Source organism: Penicillium roqueforti (assembly GCF_015533775.1).
Source record: "Penicillium roqueforti strain LCP96 04111 chromosome Unknown scaffold_09, whole genome shotgun sequence".
NCBI lineage: Eukaryota > Fungi > Ascomycota > Eurotiomycetes > Eurotiales > Aspergillaceae > Penicillium > Penicillium roqueforti.
Window position 1 is genome coordinate 650,924 of NW_024067573.1, and position 23,876 is coordinate 674,799.

At 48.5% G+C, this 23,876-nt stretch overlaps 8 protein-coding genes across 8 annotated transcripts; 4 read left to right on the forward strand and 4 right to left on the reverse strand.

The window, feature by feature from the left end:
* Nucleotides 1–769: 769 nt before the first annotated feature.
* Nucleotides 770–2,377, reverse strand: LCP9604111_4603 (uncharacterized protein; the record flags this gene model as incomplete). Its single annotated transcript, XM_039072321.1, has 1 exon — nucleotides 770–2,377. The coding sequence occupies one exon, from the start codon at nucleotides 2,375–2,377 to the stop codon at nucleotides 770–772; it is 1,608 nt and encodes a 535-aa protein (XP_038929645.1).
* A 445-nt stretch (nucleotides 2,378–2,822) lies between these two features.
* On the reverse strand, nucleotides 2,823–4,118 carry LCP9604111_4604 (uncharacterized protein; the record flags this gene model as incomplete). The annotated part of the gene is made up of 1 exon (XM_039072322.1): nucleotides 2,823–4,118. One exon carries the CDS (start codon nucleotides 4,116–4,118, stop codon nucleotides 2,823–2,825), a length of 1,296 nt encoding a protein of 431 aa, XP_038929646.1.
* A 786-nt stretch (nucleotides 4,119–4,904) lies between these two features.
* LCP9604111_4605 (RING-H2 finger protein) lies at nucleotides 4,905–7,513 on the forward strand (the record flags this gene model as incomplete). The annotated part of the gene is made up of 3 exons (XM_039072323.1): nucleotides 4,905–6,977; nucleotides 7,036–7,311; nucleotides 7,370–7,513. The coding sequence occupies 3 exons, from the start codon at nucleotides 4,905–4,907 to the stop codon at nucleotides 7,511–7,513; spliced, it is 2,493 nt and encodes an 830-aa protein (XP_038929647.1).
* Nucleotides 7,514–8,240: 727 nt separating this feature from the next.
* On the forward strand, nucleotides 8,241–8,990 carry LCP9604111_4606 (phosphoribosylglycinamide formyltransferase; the record flags this gene model as incomplete). The annotated part of the gene is made up of 2 exons (XM_039072324.1): nucleotides 8,241–8,651; nucleotides 8,730–8,990. 2 exons carry the CDS (start codon nucleotides 8,241–8,243, stop codon nucleotides 8,988–8,990), a joined length of 672 nt encoding a protein of 223 aa, XP_038929648.1.
* Nucleotides 8,991–12,701: 3,711 nt separating this feature from the next.
* On the forward strand, nucleotides 12,702–14,784 carry LCP9604111_4607 (transcriptional regulator family TF; the record flags this gene model as incomplete). Its single annotated transcript, XM_039072325.1, has 3 exons — nucleotides 12,702–13,601; nucleotides 13,661–14,463; nucleotides 14,544–14,784. The coding sequence occupies 3 exons, from the start codon at nucleotides 12,702–12,704 to the stop codon at nucleotides 14,782–14,784; spliced, it is 1,944 nt and encodes a 647-aa protein (XP_038929649.1).
* A 622-nt stretch (nucleotides 14,785–15,406) lies between these two features.
* Nucleotides 15,407–18,895, reverse strand: LCP9604111_4608 (ATP-dependent 3'-5' DNA helicase; the record flags this gene model as incomplete). Its single annotated transcript, XM_039072326.1, has 1 exon — nucleotides 15,407–18,895. The coding sequence occupies one exon, from the start codon at nucleotides 18,893–18,895 to the stop codon at nucleotides 15,407–15,409; it is 3,489 nt and encodes a 1,162-aa protein (XP_038929650.1).
* Nucleotides 18,896–19,134: 239 nt separating this feature from the next.
* LCP9604111_4609 (uncharacterized protein) lies at nucleotides 19,135–20,393 on the reverse strand (the record flags this gene model as incomplete). The annotated part of the gene is made up of 2 exons (XM_039072327.1): nucleotides 19,135–20,160; nucleotides 20,226–20,393. 2 exons carry the CDS (start codon nucleotides 20,391–20,393, stop codon nucleotides 19,135–19,137), a joined length of 1,194 nt encoding a protein of 397 aa, XP_038929651.1.
* A 1,406-nt stretch (nucleotides 20,394–21,799) lies between these two features.
* LCP9604111_4610 (uncharacterized protein) lies at nucleotides 21,800–23,151 on the forward strand (the record flags this gene model as incomplete). The annotated part of the gene is made up of 5 exons (XM_039072329.1): nucleotides 21,800–21,970; nucleotides 22,030–22,177; nucleotides 22,231–22,650; nucleotides 22,703–22,736; nucleotides 22,785–23,151. The coding sequence occupies 5 exons, from the start codon at nucleotides 21,800–21,802 to the stop codon at nucleotides 23,149–23,151; spliced, it is 1,140 nt and encodes a 379-aa protein (XP_038929652.1).
* Nucleotides 23,152–23,876: the final 725 nt, after the last annotated feature.

Consider the following 23,876-nt stretch of genomic DNA (forward strand, 5'->3'; position numbering starts at 1 on the left):
TTCAAGATTCGGAGATAGTGTGCACAGCTACATGTTTTGCTTATTCGTTCAATATCCCGAAAAGAATGCTTTTGTTCAAGTTGGAGATTTACATGAAGCGCACAGGCGGAGGCCAAATCCTATCCTTCTCCCCTGGAGCATCCTTCGACCAACGTGCTGCTTTATGAAGCATTTTCAACTCCAATATGTTGCGATACGGCCGACGATTTACCTCTGGGGAAAGATCTCGTTGGGTGAAACGCGCAAAAAGTGTCGGAGCGATGTGGTTGATATGCACCTTGAGTGGCTTTGCAGTGTTTTCATTGTCAGGTTCTAGTAACCAGACGAATGGTCTAGGAACATCACACGATTGCAAGGAATCTTGATCCACATAGAGAAAGGAGTCTCGTCGTAGACCAACAGGGAATTCGTTGCTGTCTCGCATAGAAGCGAATCGATCCCGGAAATTACCGGTACCATCACCGGTGTCATCATTTTCTACCCAATGAAGAGCAAACTTTGCAAAAGCAGATTCTTTCACTAAGGTCTTAGCACATTCTAAGCCGTGTTGAACGGCAGTTTGGATTTGCTCCTTGTACGACGGCCACTCCTGGACATCACAAATGGTAATTTTCGGCGTCAATTCCGCAGGTCCTCATATTCTAGGTGTAAAAGGGGTATAAAAATATGAACATGAATAAATCGAGTCCTGCAGTGGTTAATTGGGCATAACACAATCATCTCAAACAACATAAGGGTTAATGATAAGAGTAAGAGAGCTATTTCGCAATCACGGGTGGCGTCCACGCAGAACCTCTGCACCGCCAGTTCTCATCTCGGTCAATTTATTCGTCAATTCCAAACTTTGTGTTTCAACTTGGTCATGGCGGCGCTTGACTTCGGCTTCAAACACAGCAGCTGTGCGACGACGGGCACGCCGTAAATTCTTCATTTCCGAAAGAAGATGGGTGAAACGGTCGATCATTTGGTCTCCACAGTCTTCCCATTCATCCATGGTCATGTGGGACAAATATGTTTGGCGTTCTTGGTCCGTCAGAGTCAACAGATGGGAGACGGAATTATTGGGTACCTCAGTATCTGTGACAAGAGATGGTGGGTTTGGCGGCAAGGAAGGTGATTTGATGACAGGTGGAGGAGGGGTCGGCGATTTGTCAAATGGCTCAGCTTGGAGTTCAGAGAAAGACTTTTGGTAAAGCACTTCTGGAGGGTAGTCTGCTTCAAGTGATCGCTTTTTCGAATGGATGGCAGTGTTGCGACGGCTGCGACGCGATGGCTCATGCAATTTGCGCGATTCGTGCACAAAAAACGGATCCTGCATGGTGTGGTCGACGTCTAAGTCGGTTAAACTGGTCATATCGAAGGCACTGATTGAAACCCCGCCGCTTTCCCGTCGTTCATCCGGGCGTATGGTGTGCTCCATGCCATCGTCACTTCCACCGTCACTATCGGTAAGTTCGTGAAACGATGTAATGCTGAGTGTCCGGCCAACATCTGGCGGAGGTTGAGAGTCATGGCGAGTAGGTGATGCATCGAGTTGTTGGTCGAGTTGTTCGAGAAGTGAAGGCTTTGGCGGGCTGAAACGTGTCCTGGGTATTGCTGACGAGCTGTGAGGGAGAAGAATCTTCCTGGGCCCAGTAGGAGGAAGCATTTGACCCAATTTCCGCGGCCTTGACGTCGGTTGTGGTTGTGGTTGAGTCTGAGGCTCGGGATCAGAGTCTATAGTGACAGGCTGCCGCGAAGAAGTTCTCTTTCTGCTGGCGGACCAGAAATTCTCTAGGCGCTTGCTCAATGGCTCCTCGGTTATACGTGATTTGTGCGACGCATGCCAGTCGTGTGCTTCGTCGGACTTTTCATTATCCCCGCCATCTCCGCCAAGAGACGAAGTCATTTGGCTTTCAGAGTCATCGAAGTCATCTGAATCAAAGCCGGCCTTCTTCATGGCTTGGTCACCCAGGCCTTCATACCAGTTAGGCCCATAAGTATGGATTGAAGGTCGGGGCTGATACATCGATTGAGGATCGGGATTGGTGTAGGCAGCATTAGTACTTGATGCTGCCTGAGATTTGTTGTCATCAAATCCGTAGACACTAGTCCCTGCCACGGTTGAATCATCAATCGCTTCCACGTCTGTGTCGAACACGTCCCTGTCTCGCTGTATCCCATGCGTAGAGAGATTGCGGGACTGATTTGGAAATTGAGATGTACCGTTAAATTCTAGAGATCCAGATCTGCCATTGGCCCCTGAAGGACCTGGATCGACCAGCTGGGTGACCGGTACCTCGACTCTGGCTTGTTCTGCACGTTGCTGGCGCGACTGGGTGGCTTGGCCGTGAGCCTGCCCACCTTCTTTGGAGTGGACATAATCGCCAACCCCCATAGTACTTTTTGAAGCTAGCTATTGTAGGGGTAATGAATAAATGTGGTCTTTTTCGATGACGCTGAAAGACGACGGGGTCCACCGTAAGGTTGTTGGGCAAACGCGATATCGCCGCGTAGTCACGTGTCGATCATTTCCACCGGCTTTAAGCCTCATCTACAGCAATTAGGGCCGCCACGGCTGTATGGAACCTTACAGCGGCGGTAACCTCCGGGTATAAATCCCGAACAACATTTAGCTAATGTGCTTGACTAAATTGTGAATACCAGGGCCAACTAACGCCACATAAGGGTGTAAATCTTTCTCTAGGATACTGGGCAAGGGAGGTTTCTAATTATAAGATAATGTTTACCTATAAATAAATGCATTTCATTGGGGTATATTAAGTATAATTTTACATGAAGTTCCAGAAGAGAGGAACATCAAGATCATCTCAACCAGGACCTCAATCAGCAGAATCATCATCAATATGAAGACTCTCCAGATTGTATGCAACACCCCTGCCTCGTTTCTTGGCCTTCTCGAAGAGCTCAATCGATCTTTGGACTTCAGCTGCTTTCTTTTCGGTTGCAAGCCTGTGCTCACGTCTCGCTTCAAGAGAGCCTGGGGTCCTATCCATGAGCATTGGGTCGTGGTCGTCGTAGTCTTCGAAGTGGGCCGGTAATGGTAGAGTGAGCAGCAACAGATCACCGATCCACAAACAGATCATGCCTCTGAGCTCCAGCAATTCTGGCGAGTCCGAGTATGGAGGAGACCCTAGGAGCTGGTCCATACGCGCAGCAATTTGCTGCGCCTGTGCCAACTCCAGTGCCCTAATTGCTGTGATGGCAGCATCTGTCTTGTTTTGTGACTTCCGAGGGTGGCCAAATTCAGATTCTGAATTGTCATCCTCAGAAAACTCATCAGGCTCTTCTTCTTGGCGAAGGGTAATATTTTTCCTAGTTGCCTTGCTTTCTTCCTGTGTGATATACACCCAAAGCCCAAACATTGCAGGGTAGAAGTGCAAAGAGGAGATAGACTGTGGTGAAGATTTCATGAATGGGTGATTGAGAATAAGTCGTTCATAATATTCTTTAGCTGCCGCAAAGCCCTTGGTGGTAAAATTGATGGGTGTGCTGTCCATCGCATTCGGCACCTTAATGGTACCAAGATTGGCTGGGATTTCCTGTTCGTCACGCCGTAGCAAAATTTCAGCGCCAATGCCCCACCTTCCTTCACTGCGGACGTCCATTCGAAAGCCTCTGTAATCTTCGCGCAAGATCATGCCCCAAGCTCGTCCGGCTCGAACGTAATCACCTTGGAGCATACATCGATGTAAAATGGCTGTCAATGCACTTAGGTGTTGGAAGCGAAGGTTGCCTTGCTGGGTCGACTGAGGAGGGTAGATTGGAGGTGATAATCCCGCTAAGTCTTTGAGGTGGCGTGAGGCAGTCTCTCTTCTAGATTGCTCATCATTATCTGCCTTATGAGGGAAATGGCCTTTCGGCAATTCTTGGTTGGATGGGAAACCGGCAATTCGGTATTGATGGGATTCATTTGGTGTCAAGACCAAGGGAGGCCCAGCGGGCTCAGATTCCGTAGCCGAGGCGATATCCGTTGTTTCTTCGCCGTTCAGCTCGCTTTCACTCCACCCCACACTCCTTTTGCGTTTCCGGCGGTCATATCGAGATACGCGAGTGCCAGGCGGCTGGAGCCAAGGCGGTAGCGGTAGAGAAAAAATCGAAGACGACAGCGCAGCCATATGCTCAAGATGGGGCGTATTCCATGTGCCGCCAAAGAAAATAAGAGCCGTGGCAGTCTATACTAGGGCCTAGGCTATTGTTGCCCCAATTGATGGTTGCGCATTTGTCAGAGAGATTGGTGGTGGAACATGACGGAATGGAGATGTGTTGCCTCAGGCACTCAAGGCGAAGCAAAGCAGGCAAACATCATCACTTATCGTCCTCTATCAATTGCTTGCTTTGACATGACTCCTCTACTCCTCCTTTTACTTTCCCTTTTCTTCTAGTTCCCCCTTTTTGTTTTGCCGAGCGCTCTCTCACCCCCGTTTCGCGCTTGCCAGTCGCTGGCTGTTCTTTTCTGGGCGTGGTTACCATAGCTCCCCGAGATTCAAGGCTCGGCGGTTATACCACTCGGAGTGTGGGCTGTGCCTAGACTCATCAGACAGTTTGATACATCTGGCCGCTGTTGCTCGTATTGGGCAGTGAAATTGTCTCAGGCGTCTCGTACCTTTTGCAAATAACCCGGTAACCGCGAACTCCCTGTCCGCTATCCACTCCTTTGTTCCAAAGGTCCGAAATACGGCTTCTTCAGAAGTACCACCCAAAAACCAACCGCATCGACCCTATCAGCTTGAGCAAGGGATCAACACCATTCCCAGACATCACTTGGATAGCCTTACTTGTCAAATCCATCTCCTAGGTTCAACCCAATATCGATACGGTCGCCGCTACTAGCCATATGGTCCTCGCGTGGCAATGAACAGTCGTTGACACTGCATCACTCCAACGGTCACAACTCTGTTACTATGGGACAGTCCTCTTCTACACAACGTGATCCATCCAATAACGGCTATCGAGTACACTTTGCACCTTTCTCAATACAGCGTGGCCCTAACACGAGGGATGAAAACATGAATCATAGACAGGCGGCTGAACACAACGGAGAGGGTGGTTTGCCACCCCGGCCAGACATGAACATACATAATAGGAGTGACCAAGATATGGCATCCGACCGGCCAGGCCGAACCTCCGCTGGGGGCTCACAACCTATGCGAAGTATCGAAGAGGAGGGCGGGCCCGAATATGAGCTCCCACCCCGCGAATACCGCACTGCGGCGTTTGCTCGAATGGCAGCACGAAGACAATCGACCATGTCAAGACTGGGCTCTAGGCTTCTTCCAAATTCAGTCATTCGTGGACTTCTCAACAGTCAAGAAGAGACCCCGGCCGAGGGACATGCACATCGACACGGCCTAGTCTCTCCAAGAGCTGAGACTGCTCAAACATCCGGTCGGTTCAGTGCGTTCGATTCATTCGGCTCCAGAGGAATTACTCGGCGCCGATCTGCTCGCGCGCCATATTTCATTCCACCCCGTCCGGAGTCTGCTGGGATCCCAGATGCACCAGCAACCCCGACATACATCGACTCTCCATCTCAAATACCTGACCCGACAAGAGCATCCTGGCGTCGCAGTGTCAGGCTACAACGCATGCGTCATTCGATTTCATCTCCCATTTCTCACATGTTCGGCCAGCCACACTCAGATTTGCGGCCGCACGAAAGCCCGGAATACCCAATGTCAGATCCTTTATTTGATGATAGGGCTATGGACACGCGTCTGGACTTCGGCGAAACCCCCCATGAACTTGAATCACTAGAACCATCAATCCAGGCTGAGAGGCCGGTAACTGATTCGTCTTCTGCGCAGCCGAGTCCTGCTTTGATGCGCCGATTGCCTGGGATCATCCGAGCAAGATCATCCAGAGTCCTGCGACGAGAGGAGCAAACACCTCTGTCAAGGGTCCTTCAGCTCGCCGCATCCGCAATTGCAGCTCAGCTGTCCGGCACTGCCGGTCCTGCGTTGCCTAACATCCAGGCATTGGGCAATGACGGGTTAGATGGCTCTTTGGAGAATTTCATCCAGAGTTTGCAGCACGCGACTTCTGCGCAGGCTCAACCGCCTGCAGCAGACGGGTCGAGCAGTACTGCAAACGAAGGACCCTCGCATCCCGTCAATTTCTTGCGTGTGTTCCGATTTGCCAATTCAGAACCATCCACAAGCGGCGCTGCAAGGCAGAGCGCGAGTGGTGTCGGCGACCATGGGACCCAAACCGATGGAATGGACATCGACGAGCCTGCTGAAGGCGCAGGGCGAACGGTTACACTGGTTGTCGTTGGAGTTCGGTCCGTCCTGGCCGGAAACGCAGGTCATACCGAACAGCAACAGCCCGTAAGTCCGGGCCCAGGTCTAGATGCTCTGCTTGGTCTGCCATTTTTGCCACATAATACTACTATCCCACGGCCTCAAGATGCCACTGGTGAACCTACCCAACGGAGCGATGGGCGATCTAGATTGACTCTTCCTCGGAACCCCACCGGAGCTACAGAACTTCCACGCCCGTCAGTTCCCAATCACTTTAGAAGAATGTCTGATACCGGCCCCCGTGCTGGATTCCCATCCTATCATCCGTCTGGTTTCTCTGAAAGTCCCCCGGGGCCACACCCGCCTCCGTCAACACCAGCTGAACAGGGGATATCTGCTTTATCCTCCGGCACTTCGACTCCGAGCCGTAGACCATCCTCCGCTTCAGCAATTGCTCCTGATATTCTGCCCCATCTACATGAAGGCCAGGCAATGCGACCGACGGCGGAGACTCTGGATGAGCCTGTGACATTCAATACCGCTCGCCAGCGACGTCGAAGCGATTCTGAGTATGCTCGTCATCGGGCCCTCGGCTCTGGTGCTGTTCGACGCAATGGCATGGTTGAACCCGATCAACCCCCACCAAGTGGAGGTCGCAGTTGGTTAATTTATGTTGTTGGAACCAACCTTTCTGAAAACCACCCGGCTTTGACCACACCTAGTCTTTTCACCGATGTAAGAATGCCCTACTACTCGGTTTTGTCAGGAACATGATGACTAATACTTTAAACAGAACCCAACCTACGAGGATATGATCCTACTTTCATCACTATTAGGTCCAGCTAAACCCCCTGTCGCCTCTCAGACCGATATCAACTCCGCCGGCGGAATATTCCGTCTTGTCGAGTATGCAGGTTCATTGGTCGCCGAAGCCGTCGAAGGCGCTGCCTCCATTCAAATCCAAGATGGGGAGCGCTGTTTGATATGCTTGAGTGATTATGAGGTGGCGGAAGAAGTTCGAGAGCTGAATAAATGCAAACATGTCTTCCACAAGGATTGCATAGACCAGGTTTGTTGCCTCTGTCCATTCGATTTCAATCTGTTCGCTTGCTGACCGTATTTCGTAGTGGTTAACCACTGGGAGAAACTCTTGTCCTCTCTGCCGAGGTCAAGGCGTCAACGAAACCCCCAGCAACGACTCCAATACCGACAACTCGGTACCCAGTCCTGCCCCTGCTCCGGCTCCGGCTCCAGATGGCACAGCTGTCTGATCTCTTCCACCTAGCAAGCATGGTCAAACCAACTATGTGAGCAACTCCCACCTTTTGGCTTTCGAAATTCTTCTCTCCTTTTAGCTTTAGCATGCAGCGTGTGTTTAGAACCTGTAACGATTTTTTTCTCCATGGATATCCCCTTTGCATCTCATTTCCTGCATCGACTTTTGGTGCTTTTATCATGTTGGGTTATCGAATATTTGGTCTCGGCGCCTTGAAACAAGGAACCCTCCTCTTGGAAGATAACTCTGACTTCGAGCCTCGAGAATGTTAGTCTTTACGTCTATCAATTGTTGGTCTTCGTTTGTTCTTTGTAATTTCGTAAATTGACACATTGGCTGGCCATACCTATGGCTCTATCTGGCTAGGAAATGTTCTACTTATTGAAATACATGTACAAACAATAAGGCTATACAACCATCTATCATATTATTGCCATTGATGTTCCCTGTATATATACGTGGTAGTATACCGGGGCCCGCTGCCCCGCGGCTGACTTAGGTAATCCAAAAAAAATCACCCAACTCCATTGCGGCCTGGATTGCGCCAGCGATCTTGTGCTATTTCGTTTATTCCCTAAGCTTTGAGAGTAGAATCTGCAGTCTCTCTAACAAAGGCAGTACTCAATTGACCTCACCGCATCCGAAAAACGGTTCGGCCGTGTAGTCTACACTTTCAACCTCCGGAGTCCGCATTTTCACGACAACCCCCGCTACAACCCACCATGACTTCCCCGATTCGCGTCACAGTCCTCATATCTGGCAATGGCTCAAACCTACAAGCCGTGATGGATAAAGTGGCCGCAGGTCAGATAAACGCAACAATCGTCCGCGTAATCTCCAACCGCAAGACCGCATTTGGCCTCGAGCGCGCAACCAAGGCCAATATCCCAACCGAATACCACAACCTGGTCAAGTACAAGAAGCAGCACCCCGCGACACCGGAAGGTATTCAGCTCGCGCGCGAGGAATACGATGCCGAGCTCGCTCGGCTGATCCTTGTCGACGCGCCGGAGCTGGTCGTGTGCCTCGGCTTCATGCATATTCTCTCACCGCAGTTCTTGGAGCCTCTGGAGGCTGCTAAGATAAGGATTATTAACTTGCACCCCGCGCTGCCCGGGGCGTTCAATGGCGTTGTAAGTCCTAGAGCTCTTTTTGAGATTGTACATTGTTAGCTGGAATGATATGCTGATACCTGTCTTGTTGATTTTTAGAATGCGATTGGCCGTGCTCATGCTGCGTGGTTGGCGGACCAGACTGACAAGACCGGTGTTATGATGCACGATGTCATTTCCGAGGTGGATATGGGTACACCAATTCTAGTGCGGGAGATCCCCTTCCGGAAGGGCCAGGATGAGAACCTCGAGACCTTTGAAACTCGGGTCCATGAGATCGAGTGGGGAGTCGTTGTTGAAGGAGTGGATAAAGTGGTAAAGGAATTGATGGCCCAGAAAGAAAAAGGCTCAAGTGCATGAATAGTTACCCATTTGTCCTGGGTGACATTATTACTTCGCATGGTGTACGAAGGGACGCCGCGCTTCTCGATCTGCATTTTGTTGGACCAATGATCGACCTAGGACTGCAAGTCCCGCATGATGCCATCTTCGGGGCTGTTGACGATTTATGACTGTATATCTTGTATGATTGCAGAAAAACAAAAAGACACATATATGATCATATTGCAAGGTGTATATTTCACGTGTTCTGGGGTGCCAATTTGGAGATCAAAGCCGCGGCGTGGATTAAGACAAGACCAAGACATCCACTACCAACTGGAGGAAAGCCAAGAACGTGCCGAGACTACCGTTCAGACATACTTCGTATCCACGTGGACAATCATGATTCATACCTGTCTCATGGTACGGAAGCACGGAGTCATGATAGTGGAAATAAGAAATGGAGAATCATAAATCCAACGGCGCCCCAAGCCAAGCTCCTTGATAATCAACAGGGATGTGGAATGCAACCATTTCACCGGTCGAATTCTCATCACACGCCAGTCCTGCACGGCGGATTTAGCTGCATACTAGCCCCTCCAATAGGGAACTATACTATCTTTGGGAAGTTTATGCCTGGCTACCCTACGGACTAGTCCATTCAAAGTCAGGCTTGCGAACCGCATTTGAACTATGTCTCCCACCTGCGCATCCCGGGTAATCATTCGGGGGATTTGTATGACCCCGCCTTATCTGTAACGTAGGACAGATCATAAACGCAGTTCACGCGGGAAAAGCATACACTAGCAAAAGAGGGTAGGCGTGGTCCATGCAGTGCAACCAAGACAAAAAAGTGGGCAATCAGAGCGTTGCAGCGCTAAGGTGGCCGTTGGACCTATGATCGTGGCGCCAACGTGATAGATCAAAGTCAATTCCTAACGTCTTGGTTGTCTGATGGCTCCACCGTTCCTAATTCCGTCGGATGTTGGGCTTGATGGTGGATTGCAACGATGTGGGTTACTTTTGGCCCCAAATTCACACCGGCGTTAACTCAAGCTGTCCGGACATTTGAGATCGGCGAATATCATATCCATTTCGAGCGCGGACTGGGATCTGTCATGGCCAAGTTTGGGGGCTCTGATAGTGGTTATGCTTTGCTTGTTTCATGCGCTTGATACAACATAGACGATAATAACTGAACCCCCATTTTGTACAGTGAAGACAGACATCCGAGGTTATAGGATGATCATTACTTGACCTGATACTATTTTGAAAATCGGGGTAGTCAGCTCCGACTGCCGAGAATAGGACCAACCACTTTATATCCACCTATTAGGATAGTACGGAGTATATATCCATGACTATGGTAAAAAAATCACCACAACACTGCTTTATAATACCTTTAACCCGCCATGGTAACCAATAATAGAGAGCTTGGCTTGTAAACTTCCGGGCCGACATATTTTTACAAGAAAGACACTTTTCTTCGTGGCGCGCAATGACGACAATCTTGAACAACCTTTTAGGAAAATGCGCAATACAAAGTAGACCTCTAGGAACGAACTTTGATCTCGGCATATCAAAAAACAGAAGGGAAAAAAGAACAAAAAGGGGGTGATAATGACGATCCCAAGCCACAGGGATGAATCCGAGTGGTCTTCGGGCTTGGCCAGGCCTACTACAATGCAGAGGATCATGATCATAGCGTCTATGGATCTGTCCCGGTTTCCCCGAGGCATTTTGTGTACGGAGACTCCGTACTCCATATTGTCTTGCCTTTTTCTTTTTCGTTTTCGCATTTTGCTTTTGTCTCTACATATCGACTGGGGACTGGTGGATCCAAAACAAAACTACGGAGTAACAAGGGCGATTATCCGTTGTTAAGCTATCTGTGACTGTACGGAGTACTCCGTACTCCATTTAATCTTCGAGCCGGGAGTCCCGCAATTAAATAAAAAGCTAGATTCGGCAATTCTAAATCCTTCGAGTGCGTACTCCGTAGATAAAAAGGAATGCCGAAAATGTTCTGCTGATGGAGATCTGTTCTAAGTGGAGGCGGCTGTAGTGTGGGAATCAGGTCCTCATTCGAGAATCGGAGAAACAATAGTCTCTCATTAAATGTGGGGGGACATTTTAGTTCCTTTTTCTTTTCCTTTCTGTCTTTTCTCTGGTCAAAAAGTACTCCGGAGTCCCGCCGTTGTAAAATGCAGCTGTAGTAACTAGCACCGTGCCTGATCGACAGTAAGTTGACAGAGAAGGTGGGCCTGGCAGATCGAAGACACTAAAAGCGTTGGACTGACTTCAATACTGACTCGAGTATCTCCATATGGCTAGAAGCTTCGTCCAGGAGCTGCATCACCCCCAATTTGACTTACAGCACCAGTGCGGATATCGAAATATAGGGGTAAGGGGGTTGCATGTAGATTGCAACTCTATCAAACGAAAATGATACATAGTACCTACCTAAATGATAATCCCGAAGCATATTTCAAGGCCCCAAAGCTCTGGCCACATTTAACCCATAATTAAATGTCTGGGCAGTGCACGAGCATTTAATCTCCATGTGGGTGAGATATAAGGGCTAAGACAACGCTAGTGGACCACCACCTGGCGGCCCTGAGGCTCCTAAGGGGGTTTTTCGGGGGGGTTTTGGGGGTTTTTTTGTCTCGCAACGTCCCTACAATGGTATCTCATGCATCAAGCTTGGTCTAGGCGGATCTAAATAATATCTCTGCCAGGTTGTTATACGGAGTAAGTCCGCCATAGATCCTGGTAGAAGTTAAAGTCCCCACTAAATCTTTTGCCACTATTCCCGATTTAGTATCATTTATAGAGCAACAAGGTTCCAAGGGAGAGCACTGACTGTTAGTGAGATCAGCAGGCAGAAAAAAGTGGTTCTCTGGTGGACTCGCTGGAGATCATATGGCGTTGTGATTTGCAAGGTGCGTGCGCCGAATATGAAACCGGTGCATTAGTATACGACGTTCAGCCCTGTTGTCTTGGTCAAATTGAATAGCAATAGAGTTTTATTAGATGTTCCTGATCTTCGTTGAATAGGGGGGGCTACATAGGATAGTGATGTTGGCAGTGTAACTTGACACCTACTTTGTATACCAAGACCCATATGTGGCTCCAATGAAATAAGTTTTGATATAGAGCAAAGATCTTCTACATCAGCCCATACTATATCCACAATTTCATATTCCGTATTTCCATGCCCTACTCTTCTGAAGCTCAGAATACCACGTTGTACGGAGTACATATCGCATTAGATACATGAACCGGTTGCAGATCACGCTTTAGCTTCTAGTCTGGAGGCGCTAAAAGAAAATTGTAGGAGTAATTAAAACGAATGAAATCAGTCGTCACATTTTTAATTCGTAAATTGTCGCTTTTATAGCCAAATCCATGTTTTTTCCTTTTTGCTTCTTCCAAGGTTCCTTTTTAATCTCCGCACGTCCCGGTCACTGACATCCCCCACCAACTTCATCTCTCCTCTCCAAGCTTTCTTTGATAATAAGAATGACGACTCGGTATTGTTGAATTGGATGGAATTAAGAGGATTCAAGGGGGAGTTTGAATGGGTTTTGTGATCCGACAATGACGCATTCACAGTCGCCCCAGACGGCCATGTCGGGCTTTCTGGACTCAATCAAACAGGATTCAAGCTCATCTTCGTATTCCTTGTTTGGACCGAAACAGTATTCCGAGAGTGTTGCGTTTTGGCACGATCCCTCCGCGGCACCGACAATGGTAGTGCCCCCTTCGCATACAACCTCCCAGAAACAACTCTCGGACCAGAAGAAGCATAAGCGCACCCGGAGCGGCTGCTTCACCTGCCGTTCGCGCCGGGTCAAGTGCGACGAGAACCGTCCAGTCTGTGAACGGTGTAGGAAAGGGAACCGCGATTGTGTCTATCCGTCACCCACCGCATCGTCGTCCGCATCGTCCGTACCCTCGAAACCTAGCTCACGCTCCACAGCCAAGTCGCGTGCAAGTCGCCCGCACTCTCACGGCAGTGATTCATCCTCGAAGGTAGACTCCGAGTCTCTCAGCCCTTTGCATCCCATCATCGACGAAGAGGAACCCGACAGTTCTGTATCCGAATCCCGACCGTCGCCAGCAAGCGCCACAACCACATCACAGCCGGACCTGCGTAAGAGTCAAAGCGCACAATCACTTCGGAAACATGGTGCAAGACCCGCGTCCGACACTAGTTCTTACATCAAAGAACAGAGTAGTTCGCCATCAACTGGGTCACCGCGCTTTGAGTCGGTGAGTGTGCGCTCGGGCAGCCTTGGACATTCCACAACCGAACTGCTCAACAACGCACGCCTACCGGACGATTTGCGATTCTATTTAAATTTCCACCAGGATTTTATGACTCCTCCGCATTTCTTCTTGCGACATAATTCTTCCTATTTCATCCACCACAGTCTTATCGAACTTGCATTGCAATATGAGCCTCTCCTCTACGCCCTGGTGGGCTTTTCGGCCTACCACTATTCTTTACACAGCCCTGGGGGGAAGCTCTACACATTTTTGAAATACTATAATAAAGCCTTGACTCTCCTACGAAAATCTTTGAGTTCTGGAGAGGAGCACAGTGAGGCTACACTATGTACTGTTCTAGTTCTGACAACCTTTGAGGTATATTGCTCCTGCCTCCCCCAAGTACCGACATCTTTCTGACTTTGTTGCACTTATAGGAATTCATTGGCGACTGGATGAATATGATCGATCACCACCAGGCGGCACATGCATTCATGCGAAAGCTAATCACACCAGAGTCTGCCAACATGAACGAGCTACATACCAATATCTTCTTATGGTACGCGCGCTTTGATGTAGTCGTGGGGATTTTGTCCGGCACCGAAACAGTCCTCGGTCGAGATTGGTATCTTGCAAAGGAGCAGCATGATGCCGAGCAAGCCGCTTTCTATCCGGATGATCCATCCAAACAACTCGCCCTTGTAGCATCAATCAACCGACGATTCGGCTTGGATATGGCTTCCCTCTATGCGAAGTTATCTCGCGGCATGTTATCAATGGAACAATTCGCCATTCAGAACGACCAGCTGGGCCAATGGCTCGAGCAGGCCAAGACGATTCTTAGGGGATTCGATGATTACGAATACAAGATCCAACATTACCCGCAGAAGCAACCCTTGACCGAAGATGACGTTATCGATCCATACGTCCCAGGTGTCTTGTATCGAGGTCCTTTGTGGGATTTCAACTATGCTTGGATAGACATTCTCGCCACCGAGACAATGTACAAGTTCCAGACCATGCAAGTCCTGCAGCAGCCTTTGCTTGAAGACTTGCAAACATTGGCTAAGGAGCAATGTCGCATAATCGAGACGATGATTCGCTGGCCTCACAAGGAAAACGGATATTGCATCAACTTTAAAAACAGCCTTGGCATGTTGGGCATGTTCCTACCCACGGAGCATCAGCATAAGTATCAAATGTGGGCCCGACGCACATTAGCGTTGTTAGAGCAACATGGGTAAGCTTTCACCGGCGTATCTGCGTTTCAGATATAAATCAGCAAGAGCAAAGCTAACCAGGAGTCATCTATGCGAATAGGTACATCATCGTCCCTAGTTTCCGCGCCGGGCTAGCTGCCATCTGGCAAGTTCCAGAGGTTAACTATTGGTGGCTCCCTAACGATGAAGGGTATACAAGCATTGTCCGCGAGATTCGCTCCTTGACCGACGAACGCTCAACACAGCCACGCGATGAGAAACGTGAGACCGTTCGTGATATGAAGTCCCTCTTCGGGAAGTTGAATCTGGATGAAACCGACGACGACAAAAGCCCACCATAGTGATCTTGTGAATGAGCTCCTTTGTATTTGCGTCGTCTATCTCCGGTCCCTGGGTTTTCGTGGTCTTACAAGTACAGCCTCCGCTATTCTTGGATCAGTACTGTCCTCCCGACATTTTCACATCGAAACGCAAAACGTATATGCTTACTAGCCACCCTGACAACCCGGGCAACTAATTCGACTTACGTCCTGCGACTGGATGGCACAAGACCAAGTCTCAGTTGAGAACGTTTCATTGGATATCGACTCACACCTTTCATCCTTTGCTCTGCTTTTGCCGCCCTCTCACATCCTCTCGCCATCTCTCGAAATACTCTTGCTATATAATGTCTTATCCACATCCTCCCTCGCCTTTTCTACCTGGTCATACTATCATCCCCCCTTCCCCCTGGACCCCGAAGACGTCTTTCTCGGTCATGACTTGATGTACATTATTATACCCAAATCCATATAGGATCATTGACTGATGCCGTTCATTATACCTTGTTTACACGTCCCTGCTTTCAAGATTTTTCCTCTTTTTTACATAAGCCGAACAGCAAGCCCCGGGCCAGTAGGTGCAGAGTCCTAATGTTAGGAATGAGCACAGGTCGATAATGATCCATACTAAGTAGAGTATCTCCTAAGAATCAACCCGACACCCGGGCCTCCACGGCACCTCCTCGGCTATTATGACAGTCTCCAACCCACCCGCCAACTCTCCAGCACCTCCAACTCCAAAATCATCCCCCTCCATATCCTCTCCCCACGGCAAAGCATCAACATCAACCTCCCACCCCAGCAAACACCGCAGTATAACCCCAGCTCCAGCCTTACTCATAACAACATTCATCTCCTTGCATCGCTCATCACAAACACACTCCACACAGCCCTGCGGCGTAATACAGGAACAAGCCTCAATGCGCGAAACCGCCCGCCGGAGAAGCAGCCCAATAAACTCAAACGCCTTACTAGCAATACCAGAACCACACGACCCACCTTTCGCATCGTAGAAGGTAAGCCGAGCAGGCCTCTGTCGCGAAGGCGGTTTAAGCTTCTCCTCGAACTCAACGGGTACATTCGCGCGCTGCAGCGGCCGGCCAAGCTCTTTCTTCGCGACTTTGCATTCAGTGCGGACGTCACCGGGCGAGGAGACAACGAAGGAGGGCAGGAGCGAGAGGACGGCGTGCTCAGCGGCGTGGATGGCCGCGGCTATGTTTAGCCGGTGCGATTGTAGGATGTCGATAGCGCGCGTTGGGACGTCTAGCCACATGCCCTTGGTGAGACGGTCGATTGGCGGGTTATCGACGGCAACGGCGTCGAGGACGCGGCCGCGCTTGTCGACTTTGAAAAAGCCGTAGACTACGGCGTGGATTTTGATTGCGCCGAAGAAGGCGGACGAGGCGGAGGGGTCGTTGCCGACCAGACGCATTGCTTCGGTTTCTATGGGGTCGATGTCGGTGAAGTCGCGTTGCATGGTGTTCCAGTCGACGTGGACGCGTACGACGCGTGCTAGGAAGGATTCGGTGTTTAGTTCTTTAACTAGGTAAGTTGTGCCTTGGTGGAGGAAGATCCCGCCTTCGTAAATTGTGAATAAGGCGCGCGATGCTTCGACTTCTTCTATGACTATGTTGCGGTTGTTGGTCGTGTCTATGACGGCGAAGTGTTGGTCTTCTGTGTCGCGTATTGAGACACTGCGGGATGGCTGTGGACGGAATCGTGGGTGGCAGTGGTAGAAGCCGAGTGAATCTTTTATTAGGCGAGTCGGGGCCAGGGCAAGGAGCTGTTGCCCGAAGTAGATGCTGTCTTCTTCGGGGCGGATAGGCATCTCAAATGCAGCACATTGAACGTGGCCTTCGAGGATGAGCTCGTTGGATAGATCTATCTGCAGCTCACAATTCGGTCGCGTGAAGATTTCATCTGGATTCTTCATGTAGTGTTGGTCAGTTGGGTATCTATCCCCGACTAGGACGGATAGGGAGTCCTTATTGCGTCGTCCAGCGCGGCCGCTTTGTTGGCGTAAATTGGAGATCGAGTATGGGAAGCCCATGGTGATGACTGCATCCAGGGAGCCAATATCAACGCCCAATTCTAGAGCGTTGGTAGCCACGATTCCCATCAATTTCCCCTCGAACATCTCCTTTTCGATTTGGCGTCGATCTTGAGGGCTATAGCCGCCTCGGTAGCCCATCACTAGCTTGCCAATCTCTGTTCGTTCGAGTCTACCAAATTCGGCGTGCACGCCTTGTAAGAGAACTTCACATAGCTTTCTGATTCGACAGAAGGCAATGACTCTCACGCCCCTAAGGATCAGCTGGCAAAATAGCCTCGCAGTCTCAGTGACAGTGTCGGCGCGCCCAGAGGTAGGATCTTTGGGGTCTTTGAATGGCGTATTCCAGCAAACAAACTCCTTACGGCCAGAGGGAGATCCATCGAAATCGATGAGTTTCACATCCTGCACCCCAAAGATAGACTTCATGTGATCCTCCGGGTTCGCAACAGTAGCAGAGCAAGATATGAACTTGACATGACGATTACCAACCGCAGCACATATCCTGCGAAGACGGCGCATGATAAAAGCGACATGAGATCCAAATAAGCCGTTGTAGACGTGCAGTTCGTCGACAACGACAAATTTCAGATTCTTCAAAAATGTGCGCCAGGAACTCTCCTGTGGCAAAATTGTAATATGAAGCATGTCAGGATTGGTGAAAATTATGCGTGCCTCGTCACGAATCAAGTTCCGGCTCCCCATTGGCGTGTCCCCGTCAAAGGTTTCAACCATTGTGTGTTGCAGCCCGCTCATATACTGAAGTAGATCCATCATGCTGCGGCGCTGATCTTGTGCCAGAGCTTTAGTGGGGAATATATACATTCCCCTGCTCTCCGGATCTTTTTCTAGTTCGTGCAGCATGGGGACTTGGTAGATGAGGGACTTTCCGGAGCTCGTCGACGTCGACACAATCACATTGTGGCCCTCATACAGGTAGTTAATTGCCTCTGTTTGATGAGCATACATTTGGGTAATTCCCTTTGTGTTATACAGAGCATTGACAAGGTCCTGCGAGAGCTGGAATGTCAAATCTCCGTAGACAGCAGACTGGGCTTCGAACACCCGATGGCCTTCCGGCACAATTTGTGCATGATACAAATCCATCTCCCGAATTTCTGCAATTATATCCTCAATGGACTTTCGCTCCTTGGGAATTGTTGCTGGCGGCTTCTCTGCAAGAGGGGTGGGCAGGAAAGCATTCTTCTTTTCTTCAAGAAAATTCACTGGATCGAGATTCATATCCTCACAATGAACCAAAAACGCATTCAAAGCGTCTGAAAACTTTGAATTTCGTTTTTCAATCAAAGCCAGCATCTGTTTTTGGCTGTAGACGGGCATTTTCAGATCATCGTCTCTCATTTGACGCATAGGTTTCATAGGTTCCCCAGTTTTCGGGTTCAGAACTTCCCCCTTCAGATCGCCGTCCATAAACTCAAATAGCAGAACTTGCTTTGTGTCGTCTGTATAGTGAAGATCACTGCTTCTGGCATCTTCAACTCTGTCCATATCTGCCGAAAATGCCAGGGTACGCTTGTGTAACCCATACTGAGTAATCTCTTCATCTCCAACGGTCATTACTTCCAGCTTGGCTTCGTCCACATATTCGAAAAGGACCGCTCCGGGAATTATGACCTTCACACGTGCGACATCATCAACCGTGAGTTCTCGCCCCTGACCAAGTTGAGCTTGTACTGCTTTTTTTATGTTCTCGAATGTGGTGGCAAAGTGCTTTCGCGTGGAGCAAAACGTGTACACGAGATTCAAGGCGCGATGGGTTTGCGAGAGGCGCTTAAAGGCGTCTGGCAATGGCGTAGATGGAGTTCGTTTCGAGGGCTTCGAGGTAACTTTCTTCCCTTTACCCGTCTTTTTGGCGGCTGTAGTTTTGAGAGATCCACCTGTCTGTACATCAGATTCATTGGGGGGAGGATCGACCGTGGTCGAGGGTGTCTGATCGGCAGGGTCTTGGGGGGACGCGTTCAAGGGTAAGGGCACATCGGACTCAAGGCCGCCATCGCTTTCATGACTTCGTTTTCGCTTTAATGATGAGACTTCCAGTGGTATTGAGAAGGAGCCCGCCATGTCGAAGCTCCATAGTGCTTTATGTTGGAGCTGAAGTCGATAAAAGTCCTGGTTGACGGGAAACGCGAAATCACGTGCATTGAGATCGCCTGAAATGGCAGCCGTTCCACGGTTCTAAAATTGGCCAATGCTTAGGTCTACCTCGCTCGTTTTTATATCACCACTACCCAATCCCTCTGACTAGCGGTGAAATCCAAAATAATTATTTTTCTTGTATGGTCCTAAGGACAAACCCGCCCTCAGGCTAGCCCTGCCTCAATCACGCTTTCTGCAACGCCTGGATAGGTGTAGATATTGACCACTCTCAATCCAACTTGGGCCAGGATATCTCTCCAATCAGCCTCCGTTCTTTCCCTCACAGCAAAATGTGCCAACATCATCATATCCATATTGGTCGCAGCGAGTGTAGGCTTTTCTTCGTTAATCACAATCTCGTTGAACAAGACCCGTGAATAATCCTTCTTCAAAGCAGGCACAAGATTCTTCAGGATCTCGATGCCATCTTCATCGCTCCAATCGTGGAGAATAGAATGAAGAGAGTATGCGCGTGCACCCTTGATAGGCTGCGGCGTAAAAAAGTCGTGAGCTTGCACTTCAAAAGCTCGCGCCATACCATCAGCTCTCACACCTGCAATGACAGGCTCTCGATCCTGGAGCACAATCCTACCCGAGCAAGGGCTATAATGCGCAGCAAAGGTAGCCACATCATGGCCCTTTCCGCCACCAATATCGACGAGGAGAACGTCGCTAATAGAAGCATCGAAACCCGTGGTTAATCGCTCAGCCACGGGGTAGAAGTCATGCCAATCTGGCTTGCCCGCACGGTACGCGCTCATAAAGGAGTCGAAATGCTCTTGGTGTGGTGGTGTTTCAAGAAGCCATTTAAAGAACGGAAGGTTGGTTTTGTGCGCCTCTTGAAACGGACCGTCAGTTCCACCCAGAGTAGGGGAACTATATTCGGATTTCTTGAAGTATTCCGGGAACCCGTTAAATGAAGGGCGTGCCACATCGTAGCAGAAACTGATGCTGGATTGGTAGTTCTCCGCTGCGAGACTGTTGCTCAGCTTTGTGGCATAGAAGGCTCCGTCATGGAATTTCACGAGGTTCATTGCTACTAGATGTCTTGTTAGGCGTTTTAGGAGAATATTGTCGATCTGAGTCTTCTGGGAAAAGGCCGATGGGCTGAGCCCTGTATCTCCCGCATCCTTGAGGCATTGGAAAAGCTTCACATCGACAGCGAGACGGATTATGGCGCTTTGAGCCGGCTATCGTAAACTCCAATTAGTTTGGTGAAGCAAAATAAGCTCCCAACGATTTTGCAGCTTCTCACCTCTGCCCAGAATGTGCGCTGGATGAACTCGCTTGGGATCTCCAATGCTGTAATCAGCGCGCGGCTTTGGTCAATCAGACTTTCTCTTGAGCCCGCTTCGTTCTTTTCAAATGCTGCGCGTGAATTGGCAATCCCATCTAGGATTGAGGAGACAGATGGGAAGGCCATGATGATATTTGGCGTTGACAGTAAGTCAAAAGAACAGACGCTGTCTGTTAAAGAGGAAATAATGCATGTTAGAAGACCTACTTGCCCCTCTTCCTCCCCTATTCTTGTATTTTTCTCCCAGAAATAGTCTAAGGCTAGCTGCTAGTACGTGGTAGATGACACGGATGAACTTATAAGCCATTATTCACCCGTGGACCCTCCAAGTGCGGCCTTTGACCAACCAGGTCTTAGACTTCTATGGGAAATGATATAGCCATTTTACTACTAGATCACAACAAAAACCAAGGCACGGAGTACCTACCTGGTTATAGCGTAGTGGGGCCATATCTATCCTTATTCCAAATTGACAACTTACCTTGGCGTTGGCGGGTGCTCGTTCGGAGTTGAACCGAGATAGTAATAACAGGCCGTTCTCACATCACTAGATCCAGAAAGTATGTTGGGAGCTAATCACCCATGTTAAGTCTTTTCAAAAAACTAGCCTGGCGCGAACTGGCGCCTGAAAGAATCTCACCTCCTAATTATGTACAATCGGAACATAAGCTAAGAGGCGCTATGAGCTAAATCGTTTAGCTCGCCGAGGGGATAGGTTTCACCTATACATTCAGTTAGGGAAATGATCTACGTACTCCGTCCGGAGCAAACAGTTGAGCCGTGCCTAAAGTACTTAAAAATTAGAATTTCAGGAGATTATGCCTCTTAGTTCACAGTAAAGATAGTCCCTATTACGTTCAATCCACCATTTCCCTATTCCTCAACACGTATCAAATAAAATCTTTATGACTATAAATATGATATAAATATGTCCAACAGAGGCAGAGATAATAGGGGTACGCACGGTCGCCTTAACCCGCCATGGAGTACGGAGTACTCCGTAGTAGCCTCAATGGCCAACAACAATCCACTTTTTACAACTTGAATATCTTCAAGGCTATGAAGTATTTGTAGAAGAAATGTCTATATCTCCTCAAGACTGTTCCGGATCACCAACAGTGATGAGTAGAATCCAAGTATAAGCTTCCTGTCAAAAATTATCTGTTTAGTGACGTTGATGTTGAGTAAACTTGGCACATTTGAACAGAGTTTTTTCCTAAAGCTTGCCTCCCTGTTTTTATTTGATTCGTCATCGTCGCTCATGGGCCCATAAGTATATTTTACATGGATGTTCAAGATATGAACAAGCGCATTATGGAATACTAGTCGATACACCATACCGGCTAGTACCACAATATAGGCATAGGTCAAAAATTATTCGTGACTTTCTTTCAAGATTCAAACTATTTGCACGAGTTTGCTTCCCGCAATAATTGTTTTCAACTGCCTTTCAGTCTAGAAACGCGCTGTTTGGGGGTTTCTTCTCGATCGATTCCTATGCATCGAATGTATAATGGACTAACCCTTTGACCATGGCCTCCTTCAACACAAATGTTGATCATAGTGAAAACCGAGCTACGAATATGAATGTCATTGGTTGGTTCTTCACCGGCGTTGCAATCGCAACAGTTTCCTTGAAGCTATTTGCCCGAATTGGTAGCAAGCGGTTTGGCTGGGATGATTTTTTTATTTTTTTATCGATGGTAGGGAGCACTTCCAGATCTCCCTAGACAAGACTGACACTGTGGAAATTGTTATGTAGGCTCTCAGCATCATTGCCATGGCACTCGTCTCTTATTCGGCCACTCTTGGTCTAGGTCGGCACACTGCAACTGTAGTTGCTGAATATGGCATTGAGAGATACGAAAAATCAGCCTACTGGCAGATTATTGGATTTCCTTTCAACATTGGTATGTTTACCCACTCAATAGAGAAAATCAAGTACTAAAACCGAGACCTATAGGAGCGTTTAGCTTCCCCAATATCTCGATTGCCATCCTGATCGTTCAGCTGCTTGACCCCAACCCACTTCGTGCAAATCTCTTATACGCCATGGTTATTTTCCAGGTCATATTGGCCATGATATACGTTTTCATCGTCTTTTTTCAATGCAAACCCACCGAAAAAATGTGGAACTCTTCCATTGAGGGCACATGTTGGAGCTCGGATATTTTCAACGGCTTTTCGTATTTGGTCAGCGCATATACAACTATGACGGATATTGTTTTGGCTATTGTACCAATTTCTGCATTCTGGAAACTGCAAATGCCGTTTTCGACAAGACTGAGCGTCTGCATTATGATGGGATTGACACTGCTTTCCGCGGTTGTTACGATTATTAAAGCAACATATTTGAACTTATTTACCGACCACACTGATCCTCGTTAGTGGACCACCCTAGTTTTGTTATGTAGCTAACAGCTAACATCTGGTAGTTTTCAAGGTGGTGCCGTTGGTTCTTTGGGGAGTGTAAGTATTACCCACTGTTTACCAAGCCTGTGCTAACTTGCAGCTTAGGATTGAGCAAAATGTTGTCATTGTCGCCGCTTGTATCCCGACACTCCGCCCTTTATTCCGCAAGGCATTCGAGTCTACCACTGGATCCTCTGGTGAAGCCACTTCACAAAGAGAAACGCGCTGCGGCTTCAAACTCGCATACAGTTCCATACAATCTCTCTCGAAGCGGACATTATCTGTGACGGAATTACCTCTTAAGGACAGGCAGCAATCCTATGATATCGAGAGTAGTAGTAGCCAATTTGGCATATGGCGGACGAGAGAGGTAATGGTGGAAAGTGACGACGATAGGTCTTTCGAACGCGGCGTTGGAAGGACAGATAATTCATTTAGGGGATTGTCACAGGAACCTTCCCCCCTTAGCTAATTCGATCCCACTACTCCGTACTAGTATATGCATTCTAGTTTACATGGTGAAACAAAACATGCATTTTGATGAGAAAAATTCGTATAATCTACCTGATTACTATAGGATTTAGCCCTTGATGGTAAAGCGGTTGATAAAGCAGTTGATGATAGGACAAAAGTTGACTTAATTTGTTAGTGGTTTACATACAATTATATTCTCCCCGTTGATTTATCGATAACTCCAACATGTTCGCGGGGACAGGCTCAAGGAATGATCCGATCGATTTGAATCCAAGTCCTAAAACCAGTCAATCGTGCAGTGAGAATTCGAGGCCGTCGACAACAGTATATTCTTCCACAAAAACCGGAATAACTTCGCTAGATAACGAATCTGGTAGAACACGGTATGATGCGTCTTCTTCTTCTACAGATAAGAGAAATGTTGAAGTTGAGTATTTAACCTTACTTCCGGTCAACAGCTCTATCATTGATAGTCTCTTAGCTTCTTTTGAAGTTGAAAATAGCCCGATATCATCTTCGCGTCCAGTCGATCATATTGTTAATTAGCCCATTGACATTAACTCCATTACCACATTAGGAGTCGGATCGACTGGTACCTCTGGGCTCACCTTCTTTATCATATTCAGCGTCGACTTCACCCTCACTTACTTCGACTGTTGTATCTATAAGGATCGAAATTCCGATCCCATCTCGACCGCCCTATGATCCGTCAGCACGTTTATA